Below are 15348 nucleotides of genomic sequence, written 5' to 3' on the forward strand. Positions count from 1 at the left end.
TGATGCCACCAAGAGCAGGGATGACTACAGACCGAGGCAGAAGGTGTATATCAGTGCTGCAAGGGGGACACAGATCTGGGCTGCAACTCATAGCGTGTGTACCCAGAAGCCACTAGGTCCATGGTACTGGCATCAGTCATTGGTCTACAGTGAAGGTAAACAAGAACTAGATGTTGAGGGCAGTGGGAGCTTTGGGAAAGCTCCTATTACCTCCAGAAGGGTGGGGGGGGGGGGGGGGGGGGAGGAGTGGGAGCTCTAAGATGGGATGCATCTCTGCATCCCTCCCTGTTTCCTTGGTTAGTTTAGTCTCTCTTCTGGAACTTGCTGTGCCACAAGTCTCTCTGACAGTCTGAGCATGGCAGGGTACACATATGCACCCCCCACCACACACACACTTTTGTGGACACAAACCTCTTCTGCTATTTTAAACACATGATAGATATATACACACTGACACCCCTCTTTCTCTCTCTCACATACACACACTTCGCTCTTTCCACCATTAGAGATCTCCTGTGCTTATCATCACAGTTCTATGCAGGTGTTGCACCGATAAATGAAAGCACGAATACACCGTAGGCAGCAAAAGAGCAGAGTTTCACTGGAGCCCTATGCAGAAGAGCAAGTTTATTCCCACCTCTCCTTTCTTCTTTGTCCTGGCACAGCTTCAAAATGCCAAAACACAAAAAAGAGTTGGTATGGGAATAAGACACAAAGAAAAAGCTATGGAACAAAGAAAGATGAAATTCATCCATGAAGCCAGCTACAGATTGCTTCTGTGGTATATGTGCATCCAGTGGCGTAGTGAGGGTAAGAGGTGCTCAACCCCCAACCGTTCCTTCCCTGCCCCCTCCTGCTGCATGCACACCCCTTCCCTGTACCTTTTTAACGTTCCCAGCATGAACAGCAACCCTAACCTACTGCTCACACCAGGGTTGGCTCTTCCTCTGACATCACTTCCTAGGCGTGGGTCCAGAAAGTGACATCTCAATACATGTTACTTCTCATTCATTTACCTAATTTTTTTAAAAAATTTTATTTTGGACTAAGGATACGCACCCTTCTATTGCAATGTGTCGCAAACTTTTTAACCTGTGGCACACTAATCTCAGAGCTGTGGCGTGGAAGTAGACGCAGATGTCCTCCATTTGCGGCCCTGAGCCACCTATTACCTGGGGGGGAGGGGTGCTGCAGAAAGAAAGGTGAGAAGTAGCAGAGGCGCCAATGAAGATGGAGAGGCACAAGCGCCAGCTGACTGCTTCTTGCCACGTCCTGTAAGCAGTCAGCCAGTGCCATGCCTCCTCGCCGGCATCTTGAGGCACACCTGGAATCTGCCGAGTCACATAGCTTGCAATACACTGGGTCCCCGTTTCTATAGCTAATAATCTCAATGCCATTCTTCAGCTGTTCATACTGTTTAATGTTTCTCTTGCATTGATGGGATTGTGTGCATGGATTTCTCATGACAAACAGCACTGCAGCACCCTCACATTCTAAATCATGGAATCTACTCCAAGGGTTCAAAATACCTCTCTCCTTGGGAAACAGACAGCCTTATATATGCTGTGAGATAAAATTATGAATTGGCATGGCTCAGTAGCTCCTCAGTGATCTGCAGTCCACCTTGAAACTCTTAAAGAAAAACAAAACCTTCCACTGATTTGCTGGAGGAAAAATGCAGTCAATAGGCCACTGACCACAAGACCAACTATTGAATTACAAACCTCATGTTACCTATCAGATGTCCTTCAGGTGACAAAATTGTCTATTGTTTATGCCTCACCCCAAATTGGCACTGCTCCAGCCCCTCCCTTGGCTGAGCCCCACGGACTGTGGACCAGGATTGAGTGGCTGTCTTCCTTGACTTCCCCCCCAGCGTCCTCCGGATTTCCCCCCTTTAAAGCTAATTAAAGCAGCCTGCAGAGCGAACCTAGCAGGCTGACGTCAGTCTCCGCAGCACGTTCCTTCTGCCGTGGTCCGCTCCTTAAACCAGCTGAATAGGTTTTAAGATTTGCTATGGTACAGTTTTCACAATGTTATGCAAATCAGTCCAATTCTTAAATGAATAATCTCATATCCACAACTTTGCAGTGAAATATTCTCAATAACACTAAAAATTTATCAGAAGTGTTTAAAGAGCCATCAGAAGCGGCACTCCAGATATATAAAATATTAAATTGAACTATCCCTTCCATGGTCTGGCATCTCTCTCTCCTTCCCTTTCCCTCCAGTAGTCTGACATTTCTTTTGTTCCCTTTCTCCTTTCTTGTGGTCTGGTATCTCTGTCCTCTCCTTCCCTGGAAGATTGGCATCTCTTTCTTGTTTTTCTTCTACATCCCCGCAGTCCAGCATTTCTCTAATGACTACCCCCTTGTGATCCCCCAGCCACCCCACTGTGTTCCTCCCTTCCACAGGATCCGATAAGGCAGCTACTCTTGCATTCTTCAGGCTGCCGGCAGCGTGATGCTGTCTTTGGTGGCCTGGAATTTTTCCCTCTTCTACTGCTTTGCTTCTAAGTGGGGACAGGAAGCAGTAACAGAAGGAAAGCTTCCAGGCAACGGAAGGCAACATGCTGCCGGCGGCCCAAAGAGTGAAAAAGCAGCTGCAGTAATGGATCCCACCAACCCCAGACCGACCATCTCTCTTTTTCTCACCTACTCTTTCATCCAACATCTCTCTCCCTCCTTTCCCACCACCCCAGGGTCCATCATCTCTCCCTTTCTCTTCTCAACTATCCTCCTATCCAGTATCTCTATACTTCCTCCCTCCACACCACCCCCTGGGTCCAACTTCTCCCCCTTTCTTTTCCCTCCCTCCATCCCATTGTCCACCATCTCTCTCCCTCTCATCTATTTCCAGGCCCATTATTTCTTTCCCTTCACCTCTCCTCCCCCCCCCCACACAATCAGTCCATCTATCTTTCTCCCCGTAAACTTCAAGAAGGGCCTTTAGGGCAAACAGAGCAGTTGCCCTCAGCCCTGCAGCTTTAGGAGGCCCTCCCTCTCGAAGGCCATCATACTTCCATCTTTTTTCCTCCCTCGCTCAGCATCCCCCTGGCCTTCCTGGTCTAATTTTAGAAGTTCATTATAACCCCACAGCAAACAAGCTTCCACTCACCTCCTACTACCCTCTGCCGTGTTCAACTCCAGTGCATGCTGTTCCGTTGTCTTTGTGAATTTTCATTGGTTCAGCTGGGACACAATAGACCAATCACAAATGACCTTTGAGTCCCTAAGGTCAATTGTGATTGGCCCATTGTGCTAAGGTAGAACTAATGAAAAAAAGTCAGGAAGTTTGCCAGATCCGTGTTATTTCTGTACATGTTCCGCAAACACCTGAAAGCATGGCTTTTCAGAAACCTGCGAGTAAAATTAGAATTTCACTTTGTAGAACTTTGTGTAACGATAAAGCCATTTGTAACTCACTATCTACAAAATGATATTTGTAACCCACTATGTGCAAAAGTCTCTATTAATGTCACAATACGATCTTTTTTATATATGATTGTAAAGTTTTATGAAATGTAAATGCTATTTGCCTAGAACTCCATTACATGAGTATTTGGCGGGATATAAGACTGCATAAAACATATGAAAATAAAGTAATGATAGGAAAGAAGAGGCAGCATCCTTTACTGTAAATCCACATTGGGAATCACTCTGGTTGCCAAACCACCAAAATTATAAGCTGTACAACCAGAAAATACTTGACTAGTTTAGTCCCAATTCACAGGATTCATCCAGGAAGTCCTGAATCAAATTAGAGACTATCGGACACACCCAGCACAGAACTCTGATGATAATGTCCTTCAGCTGGCCTCTCCAGGTTCAATCCTCTCTGTAGCTCCTTGTGACTCTGGGCAAGTCACGTAACCCTCCATTGCCCCATATTTACATAAATATGTAAACCACTTTCATTGTAACCACAGATAGATGGTAAATCAAATCCTTTTCCCTTTCTCTCTGAGACTCTCACAAATTATTTAAAATCCCAGCTCCAACAAAAAAGAAGGAAACAAACAACACAAGGACCACAATTTTGTTCCTTTGTCTTCTCTCTACTCCCGTTCTGGAAGTGAGTTGATGCCTGTAGGGGAGCAACCGTCCCTGCCTCCAATCTCCCCTTCACTTCCCCCCTCCCCCCAAATGATGGCAGAGTTCTTCCAAGACAAAATTCACCTCAAGTTCAAACCAGGACACCTCCCCCCCACCCCCCGTTCCAGCTGTCCATTCTGCCAACCTCTCTTCAACCCCTGCCACCTTTTCTGAAGAGGAACCTGTACATCTTCTCTCCTCCAAACCTACTACTTGCACATTTGATCCAATTCCCACTCTCCTACTCAGCACTCTCTTTCCCACTGTCATCCCTCCTATCTGTCACGTCCTCAACCTATCACACTTCACCGCAACTTTTCCTGATGTCTTCAAACATACCCTAGTCACACCTCTCCTCATAAATCTTCACTAGACCCCCCCACAACCCCCTCCAACTATTGCACCATCTCCATCCTCCCCTTCCTATCCAAGTTACATGCTGTTCACCACCGTTGTCTGGACTTCCTTTCATCTCAAGCTATTCTTGACAAACTTCAATCGGGCCTTCGCCCACTCCATTCCACAGAAACTGCCCTTGTTAAAATCTCTAATGACCAGTTTCTAGCCAGATCCAATTGCCTCTGCTCTACCCTCATCCTTCTTGATCTAACTGCTGCCTTTGATACCGTTGATTGACACACTTTCCTCGCTGGGATTCCAGGGTTCTGTTCTCCTGGTTTTCTTCCTACTTCTCCGATTGCATTTTCAGTGTATGTAATGATGGATCCTCCTCCACTGCTATCCCACTGTCAATTGGTGTACCACAAGGCTCTGTCTTGGGCCCTCTCCTTGTCTCCATAGACAGTATACCCACTTCCTCAGTGCACTGATATCCTACCATGGCTTTCAATATCACCTCTATGCTGATGACTGCCAGATCTACCTCTCCAGATCAGACATCTCTACCGGAATCCAGGGCCAGTTCTCAACCTGCCAGTCCGTGCAAATCATTTGCATGCAAGCTTGATAGTGAATCAATTGCTGTTTGAAAATCGGCCAGAGAATCAGCTAACAGCGATTGAGTCGCTATCTTTAGTGAATCTGGGCCTAAGTAATTTGCCCAGAGTCACAAGGAGCAGTGCGGGATTTGAACCCACAGCCTAAGGGTGCCGAGGCTGTACCTCTAACCACTGCACCACACACTTTATTGCTTAGTAATAGGAAAACTTCACCCCTGATTATACAAATGGGGAATCTAATGGATTATTCATGTGCCAAGGTACTATAAGGCTGAATGAAAGTTTTTATTAGAAAGTGTCTAGGATTTGAAACTAAATATGCACAGTCTAGAGAGGAGAGGACACGATAAAGATATTCAGATGCTTATAGGAAAGATAATTCTAGAAAGGTGTCAGGGTACAAGGCTTTGAGGGGAGCAGACTTGGGAAGAAGAACAGCATACATTTCTTCAAGGAAAGGGTGGTGAAATGTGTGGTCTGGACTCCCACAGGAAGAGGAGGAGGTACTCAAAATTGAAGAAAGCCTGGGAAAAGCACAGAGGATCTTATCCTTGTGAAGCAGAGAGGGGAAAACCATAAAGCAACAAGGATCTATGGCACTTTAACTGTAAATTAACTGGGCAGACGCCACCCTACATCTTTTGTAAACGCACTAGAACTGAATCCCGTGACTGCCAGTTAATTAAAGACTGCCACATTCTGCCATGTGTGAGTCTCATAATCAGCAGGTCGGATCGCACTTCTGTGCTGGTGTGAAACGCAGTTCTCAGTCAGGAAGTGAGCACTATGGAAACACTATGAAAATACAGCGAGCCATAATTCCTAAAGCCCCGTATAAATACCACAGCACCTGCAGAAGTAAACAGCTTGGCCTGAAACCCATTTCCTGGTTCTGATGGTCTTTGATTTCTCCAGGTCACTTGAGTAAGATGTAAGGTTGCTTAGGCAGCATCAGGCTTGGAAGACACTACCAACCTTTAAATGCTATTAACATGACAAGCAAAATGGTGCTCAACCTATTGCAGAGAATGTGCCTTTACAGTTGTAAAACGATGCGTTCACAAAGGTCAGCTCTTGACTCGAGTTAATTGTCATCACTCCACTAGGCCTTAATGAAAGGAGTTTGGGGAAGTACCTCACCTGCTCATGCGTGACTGGAATCAGCCGCTGCTTGGAGAGTTCACGGAGTGTGTTCAGGTCGGTCCTCATGTCTAATTTGCAGCCCACCAGCACGACCTTGGCATTGGGACAGAACTCCTGCGTCTCTCCTTGCCACTGAGAGTGAGAAAGAAAACAGTCAGAAACTGGAGCCAGTGATCAAGTGGAGGAGCTCAGAAAAGACAAGGAAACTTTAATGAAGCATTTTAGGCTGTTCATGGCCAACGGTCTTCACTCTCAGTCCTCAAGAGCTACCAACAGGTCAGATTTTCTGGATACTCTAATGATTATGCATGAGAAAAATTTGCATAAAATGGAGACTGAAGTTCTAGGGCAGTGGTCTCAAACTTAAACCTTTTGCAGGGCCACATTTTAGATTTGACGGTACTTGGAGGGCCTCAGAAAAAATAGTTAATGTCTCATTAAAGAAATGACAATTTTGCATGAGGTAAAACTCTTTATAGTTTATAAATCTTTCCTTTTGGCTAAGTCTTAATAATAATATTGTCATTTATAGCTAGAAACATATGATCAAGAAACTGTTTTATTATACCTTTGTGATTATGATAAACACACCGAAGGCCTCAAAATAGTACCTGGCGGGCCACGTGCTTGAGACCACTGTTCTAGGGGGTGTGAGCGCTTAGAAAAGTGCATGTTTTTAAAAAGCCCCTTACCTCCTGTAAATGGAGGCTAAAACATCTTGTGACAGTATTCCCTAATTTAAAAAACCTCAAAAAGGCAAAAGGTATCATGTCAGCAATATAGAGGACCTAAATCAACTCGCACAAAGCTAGTGCAGGGATGGCACATGCAGCAATTCACATGCTGTACCTGGCTGGCCCACAAGCCTTCCCTCCGACGTCATTTCTGATATCGGAGAAAAGGTTCTGGGTCAGCTACGCAGCGTGTGAGTCACTGCTTGCGTCCCTGCATGGAGTGGTGCTGGGGGAGGAAAGAGTCAGTCCGGCTCCAACAAAGTAACAGGGTTGGGCTTTGGGAGGTGAGGGATGGTGCAGATCGGCAGACAGGGATCCCTAGCAGCAGCTTCAGCAATGGGCGGGTGTGCAGGGAGGGATCTCTGGTGGCGGCCAGGCAGTGTACCGCGTGTTGAGAAACACTGTTGTATGTTGTGTAGTGCTGTGTTATGTTAATCAGGTTTTCTATTCCGCCTTTACCTATTCAGTTCATGGTCAGATTACATTACAAGGGGTTGGATCAGTTCCCCAGGAAATTGCAATGGACAGTTTGATTCAGACATTCAATAGTGTTGCTACTACTGGTAGATCAGTAGTTAATAATACAGTTAGGTCATAGTTACAAATACAAGTATGTCATCATTGACTCTTCATTTTGTCCCAGGACTTGCATTAGACAGTTTAGAAATGGGCTTTTACCATTAACATTTCAGTTACTTCCTGGCTGGCTCCCTGTCTTGCTACAGAAATGATTTTAAAAGTTTTCTGAACCCAAGATACTGGTCACAATATCATAGTGTAGTTGATCCAGTCACCGGATAACTTCATTGCATGCAGGAACTTGTAGCTCTGATGTGTTAATTGCATTCCCTAAGAAAAGCAAGACTACAAGTTCCTGCATGCACTGGGGTAAACCCAGGACTGGACCAACCTGAGCATCCCTAGCTCCTTGCCCTCAAGCATAACTACAAGAGCTCCCAAGTTACCCAGTTTCGGGCTGGAGATTTTTGGCCAATCCTGGTTTTGAACTTACATCCAAAGCAGTGTGGGATTTGTAGTGTCTGATCCTGCCCATTGAAATCAACGCTGCTCGTCCCATATAGTGCACTAGGATGAAGTGGTCAGAAATCCAGGATTGCCCTGAAATCTCTAGCCTGAAACTGGGTTAACTTGGCAGCTCTGTTTTTTTGGTTTTTAAAAAAATATATATATATTTATAAGAACTTCAGGGGCAAGAGAGAGAAGGGGTCAGAGCAATGGTATCATTGTTTGCCAAGCCCCCACCAATTGAGAAAATTACTTTTTCTTTTTAAAACCAAAACCTATTTTTCTCCATCTGTGGCAGTGCAGCCCAAGAGATTGTACCCCGCTGTGCCTGGGGGCATTTCATTCCAGTCGACACTTGAATTTGCGCACAATGAACTACAGTATTCTCTTTAAAATGGCAACATGAATACTCCGGATTATCTGACATCGCCAATCCCTCCAAGCCACACTTAATAACTGAAGCAAACTGCTCAAATCCTGCTCATTTTATGTTAGGAATGAAAAAAAGGAAAGTGTTGAGATTCCTTAAGCCACAGATTGCTGAAAAGACCTCTGAACTCATTTTACAGTTTACCTCGCACACGAAGAAAGGAAAGGACCTGCAGGCAGCGGGGCCAGAAATTCTAACACCAAGCTCACAGTTTGGAGGGGTAACTGGCAGGCTCCATCCTCTTTACATGTTTTCCAATTTTTAAGGAAATAAAGGACCCAGATTGTCAATGGCGTACCAAGGGTGAGAGGCATCCCTCCCCGCTCCCCTGCGCAAAGGGAGTATGTGGTGCAGTGGTTAGAGCTACAACCTCAGCACCCATGCTGCTCCTTGTGACCCTGGGCAAGTCACTTAATCTCCCCATTACCCCAGATACAATAGAAAGAGTTTGAGCCCACCGGGACAAATAGGGAAATATGATGAAGTACCTGAATGTAAAACCACTTAGGATATAAGTGGAATATAAAGAATAAAGCATCACCAACATGCTGCCCGCATTGGCTCTCTCTCCGACGTCACTTTCTGGAAGTGATGTCAGAGGGCGAGCAGCAGGTTGGAGGTAAGGGTGGGGAGAGAAGTGAAGGCACGTGCACGGCAGGGGAAGGAGAGGAGGATGGATGCCAGCGTCCCCACCAAGATGGCTCTCGGGGCTGATTGCACCCCCCTCCCCTTACTATGCCACTGAAGTCGGTATTTCTCCTGACCCCAGAATCAGTGTCACACATTTCAGAAGGAGCTCAAAGCCCAGCTTTAGGCAGGCTCGGGACCCTAATTTTTAAGTGGAAGCCACTTTGGATCCAAATGAACTGAAGGACAGCCATCAAATATCTTATGTGAGGACTCAGCCTCTCTTCAAATTTTCATTGGGGGTATCCTCATGGAGATTGGCATTTCCAAATATATTCTCTTTGTCTACTCATTACTACCTACTATTTATCATTTCTATAGCACTGAAAGTCATATGCAGCACTCTACTCTCCTTCAAGCATCCACTTCCCCTTCCTGCTGTGAACTTGGGTAGAGAGACAAAGCCAGAATGATGAGGGCCACCCCAAAGGTCTCTAGCTTCTGTCTTTAATCAGCTCCCACCCTTCACCTTGGTCCACATAAGACTTAAATGTTAGAACACAGCTCAAACTTCCCCATCCTCTGCTGGGATCTCATTCTCCTCAGCAATGTTCTCTACAACTACATGATGCAAAAGGGACTCGCCAGCCTTGCGCATCCCAGGCTAAACATGCTTCCCACAGACAGAGGCCAAACCACCCTAGACGGAGGGAAAAACACATCTTTAGAAGTTAAAAATGTTTCCCCCCCGAGACTCAACTACAATTATCAGTCTAAGAGATCTTAAAAAATAAGACTGAAAAACCATGAGAAATATTTATAACTCACATATATCTTAAGCAAATAAATCTATCTGAAAATTTATGGGAGGAAATACCTCAGGCAAATGGCAGGAAAAGGAAAAATACAAGGCAAGATGAGAACCCTAGTTACCCCCCAATTTACATGGCTGGGTAAATGAAGTTTCAATTTGATGGGACTTTGTTATAGGTCTTTTGATGATATTATTTCCAACTGAGGACGCAAAACCCTCCTTTCCTTGAGTCTAAATCACCTTTCTCTGCCTGTCGGGCCTTAACCTCGGTTAACATTTCAACAGCTGGATCTGAGCAGCCTACCAGCCCTGTGAAAGCTGAGGACATATGGCCTCTAATGCTAAATTGACTTTAAATGCGTTTACTCCCCCACAAGTTGTCCAAGTGGAATTATGGATCGATAGAAGCAGAATTAATGCTCTGTGGACTCAACTGAACTGTTCGGGAAGACCTAGAGGGAAGGCTAGAATGGGCATGCTAGGTGAAAATTATTGTTGGTTTTTTATATATAACGCTGGCAGAAGGCACCATGCCCAGTAAACTGAGACCTTGATACAGGGAGACAATTTATTATCAGTACAAGATGTATAGGAAGGGCTGATAGCTCAGTGGAAGTATAGTGTGATTATTGCTTTGCCATGGTTCTGGATTCACCAGACTCGGTTTCTCAGCCCGGCCAGAGCTCTGAGGAGATTGTGGACATGGTGATCACTGCCACTCCTCCCTTTACTTCCTCTATCCTTCAATAGGGATAAGGGGGAGCAGAAGGAGTTCCCAATCACAGATCCATCAAACAAAATGCTCTCTCGAGGCGTAGTACAAACAAACATAATACAATTAATACCCAACCAGTGTTCCCGCTAAGGTGCGCTGGCCTGCGCGCGCGCACAAAATATTACATCGCAGCGCAAAGTTTCTCTTCACAGCGCACACACGCGTCGCAAAGGTAAGGGGAGGTAAGGTAAGGGGACGCATTGGGGGGATTGCACTTCCCCACAATTGCCATGCTTCGGTTCCTCTTCTTCCTTCCTTCCTCCCCCCCCCCCGCGGGACCCTGCGGCACCATCAACTCTTACTCCCTCTAATGTCGGCCCTGCAGCTCCAGACTTCCTCGCACCTTCTCCCCTCCCCCTTTGGATCGCTATTATTTTAAATGTTATAGCCGCGGAGCTGTATCCATCAGTGGAGATGTCTAACCTCGGCCTGCCCCGGAACTCTTACTGCAGCAGCCGCCCGTCTAGGCAGGAACAGGAAGTCACTGTTGCAGTAAGAGTTCCAGGGCAGGCCGAGGTTAGACATCTCCACTGATGGATACAGCTCCGCGGCTATAACATTTAAAATAATAGCGATCCAAAGGGGGAGGGGAGAAGGTGCGAGGAAGTCTGGAGCTGCAGGGCCGACATTAGAGGGAGTAAGAGTTGATGGTGCCGCAGGGTCCCGCGGGGGGGGGGGGGAGGAAGGAAGGAAGAAGAGGAACCGAAGCATGGCAATTGTGGGGAAGTGCAGAGCTGCAGGGAAGAGTGTTGCGGTACCCAGTTGGAGGGAGAAGGAAGATGAGGGAGGGAATTAAAGGAGATGCCAGGGCTTGGAGCGTAGGAGGAAGGTATGCCAGTCTAAGGGAAAAGGAAGGGGGAGATGTGAGAGCATGGAGGGGGAACGAAAGATGGAAGAAAAGGAAAGGAGAGAGATGCCAGAGAATCAGGGAAGGGGAGATACCAGACTATGAGGAGAGGTGTGGGAGAGGGAAGGCGAGGAGAGAGATGCCAGACCAATGGGGTGAAAGGAGAGATGGAAGGGGGAGGCATACAGTTTCTGGAAGGGGCATAGAAGGAGAGAAGATGCCATATAGGGGAAGAGAGACGGCAGACAGTGAATGGAAGGAAGAGAGTTACAAGAAGATGAGGAAAGGAGAAACCACAGAAGACAAAGGTAGAAAAAAATTTCTATTTATTTATTGCTTTAGGAGACATGTGTCACTGTTTCTGTGAAGCATTGTATGCAGAGTCCAGCTTCTTGCTGGTTCAATTTAACCTTTGTCTATGTATTTTTATTTTATCCCCCCTTTTACAAAACTGTGAAGCGTTTTTAGCACCAGCCTTGGTGGTAGCAGCTCTGATGCTCAGAATTTTATGAGCATCAGAGCTGTTACCTCCGTAGCTAAAATCCACACTACAGTTTTGTAAAAGAGGGAGGGGTTAGTTTGTGATTACATATTCCTTACTAGGCGAAGGTGTTTTCTGTGTTCTGTGTGTTCGAAAGACATGGTTTTCTGTTAGGATTGACGGTGTAGGATTGATCTGTGCTGGTCTGGCTTGTTTAGTTTTACAATGGGTGTATTGATGTACTGCTCACTGCAATATGTAAGATGCTGCCTTTTCCTAGGTACTCATGTGTGACGTGTGGTTTGTTACTAAAAATCATGTTTTTCTTACAGATGGGGGGGGGTGCCAAAAAATGATGGGCCCCGGATGTTACATATGCTAGGTACGCCACTGTATGTAAAGATACCAGAAAGCTGGCGTAGCAAAAACTTCTAAGTTTTGAGTATTTAACCCTCCCACAATCTCACGGGCACTCGTTTCAAGTTTATTGAGATTTTGATTTAAACGCAATATCAAATATTTTCAATGCGTATAACAAAAATTAATTTGGGGAAATAAATAAAACCATTTGAACCAGTGTTCCCGCTAAGCTGCGCTGGCGTGCGCTGGCGCACAAAATATTACATCGCAGCGCACACGTTTCTCGTCACAGCGCACGATCGGAAGAGGCGTACGGCAGATGGCAGGGCGGCGAGAGGAGAATCGGGCGAGTTGGCTCATAACTTGCTGGCGCCCGATATTTTTGGCTCACGGTGAAAAAAGTTTGCTCACAACACCCGCCCGCTTAGAGGGAACACTGTACCCAACCCATTTAATTCCTTCTTTACCGTCAAACCTTATCCAAATAAAGCAATAAAACAATAAACCCTCTGATATTATCACCCAGTTACTCTGCTCACCTAAGGGTTTACAAAGGCAAAACGTGGCCTCAGCGCACCCTTACATGGGTCTTTCCCACAGGACTGCACATAATCTCCATCCCAGATGCGCCCCCTCAGCCAAAACAATCAAATTTGTTTCTTAGCGCAAGGGCAGCATGCTCACATGTACATCTTACCACAGTAAGCCATTTTAAGCTGTGGTAAACACGCATTAGTACTTAGCACAGCTTGGTAAAAGGACTCCCTATTCTTCCATGAAAGCCAAAAGCCAACAAGTCAACCCCTACCCCACAAAAAAAAACCCCACAAAAAACCAACAACCCAGGATTTAACCATTTTCTGAACATAATATAATTGGATTCTAATTAAATCCTCAGAGATAAAGAACTACTACTACTATCCATTCAGTCTTGTCTGACCCTTGGATACTCTGTAGGCCAGTCCTCGCCATGCTTCCCTGTGTCCACAACTTCTTTCAATTGCTTGATGTTCATTCCCATGTCATTCAGCCAATGGGCCTTTGGTCTCCCCTGCTTCCTTTCACCATTGACCATTTCGAGTAGCACCTCCTTTTCTAGTGAATTCACCCTCATTATATGTCCAAAACAGGTCAGTTTCCGTTACAAACAACTCTGGGTTTATATGATCAAGAATATCTTTGTTGGTGATCCTAGCTGTCCATGGGATTCGTAGATGTCTTCTCCAGCACCACAGCTCAAAGGAATCAATTTTTCTTCTATCTGCTTTCGTGAGTGTCCATGTCTCGCAGCCATATGTCACGACTGAGAACACAGTGATCAGTCTTTGTTTGATGGTGACAGATATCCTTGCATGTCCATATATGGTCCATGCTCACCATGGCTACACACCCCAGTGCTAATCGATGCTTGACCTCTGCTGTCGAACAGCCACTGTAATCAATGAAGGACCTAAAGAAAACAAAGCTGTCAACCACTTTTATTTCTTCATTGCTGATCTTTATGTGGACTTTCTTGTTGGCTATAGTCATGATTTTGGTCTTCTTTATGTTTAGGTAGAGTCCCATAAAGAAAGAATTCCATAAATGTGTGTGTGTTGGGGGAGGGGGATGCAAACACCCTTTGTAAATTGCAACAAAGTTGATAGAGGAATTAAATAATTTTTTAGGAAAGGAGCCAACAACTCAGCTAAATATCTTGGGTTTTCATAATGGAAAGCCCAGAAAACCAGACACATGATCTTAAATTTGGTTCACTTTTCAATGGACAACCAGTGTAGAAATCTCAAAACAGGGGATATATGATCATTTCACATTTTCCCCATTATAAGCCTTGCAGCAATATCCCAGGGGGGGGGAGGGTGAAGAGACCATATAAAAACATCTACAGTAATCTAATCGATTGGTTATCATTGCATGGGTCAAAGTCAAAAGTCTTCTTTCTGAGAAAAAGATTTGACTCATCGTAATGAATGCAAAGCAAACATATACCATTGATGAAATCTTGTTTGCTGAATTCCATAAGAACATAAGCCGTGCCTCTGCTGGGTCAGACCTGAGGTCCATCATGCCTAGCAATCCGCTCACGCGGCAGCCCATCAGGTCCAGGACCTAAATAGTAGCCCTCTATCTATACCCTTCTGTCCCCTTTTCCTTCAGAAAATTGTCCAATCCCTTCTTGAACTCCAATACCGTACCCTGTCCTATCACTCCCTCTGGAAGAGCATTCCAGGTGTCCACCACCCGTTGGGTGAAGAAGAACTTCCTAGCATTGGTTCTGAATCTGTCTCCTTTTAATTTTTCAGAATGCCCTCTCGTTCTTGTAGTTGTCGAAAGTTTGAAGAATCTGTCCCTCTCCACTTTTTCTATGCCCTTCGTGATCTTATCATATCCCATCTAAGTCTCTGCTTCTCCAGCGAAAAAATTCCCAGTCTCTCTAATCTTTCAGCATATGAAAGGTTTTCCATACCTTTTATCAAATATGTCACTCTCTTTTGAACCCTCTCGAGTATCGCCATATCCTTCTTTAGGTACGGCGACCAATATTGGATGCAGTACTCCAGATACAGGCGCACCATCGCCCGATACAATCTGAATCCAGCTAAATCCCCAGACTGCAGATAGACGTGCCAGCAAGCAAAGGTGGTTTACTCCACCTCCCTTCCAAAACCTAATGAACAAAGTGCTTCCTGATTTACCAGGGTTCAGCTTAAGTCTGTAAGAGTCAAACCAAGAAATCGAGGCTTCCAAGCAAAGAGGGGTCTTTATCTAGATACACTACAATGCGAGTATCATTCACAAACAGATAAACCAAAATACATCCCAAAATATTTAAATACTCCAACACAAAAGAGAAGCTAAGACCTTACACATATATGAATTTACTTATTTGTAAAAGATATAAATTATTAATTAATCAATAATACAAATCCCTTATCATCATAACATCATATAGTGAATATATTCAAAATAGCAATAAAAACCCTCCCCCACAATACTAAAACTTCTGCTCAAACATCCTCAATTATTAGGCAAAGTGTTTGAGTTAGTATCTTCCATA

The 15348-nt window shown here is 45.1% G+C and overlaps 1 protein-coding gene across 1 annotated transcript in view; it reads right to left on the minus strand.

The window, feature by feature from the left end:
* RND2 (Rho family GTPase 2) overlaps nt 1-15348 on the minus strand; it is an 83467-nt gene that overhangs the window by 2415 nt on the left and 65704 nt on the right. The window contains exon 4 of the mRNA XM_033918625.1: nt 6194-6328. Within this exon, the coding sequence (XP_033774516.1) occupies nt 6194-6328 (135 nt within the window). The remainder of the gene's footprint in view (nt 1-6193; nt 6329-15348) is intronic.

The sequence above is a fragment of the Geotrypetes seraphini genome, chromosome 13 (assembly GCF_902459505.1).
Source record: "Geotrypetes seraphini chromosome 13, aGeoSer1.1, whole genome shotgun sequence".
In the NCBI taxonomy this organism is placed as follows: Eukaryota; Metazoa; Chordata; class Amphibia; order Gymnophiona; family Dermophiidae; genus Geotrypetes; species Geotrypetes seraphini.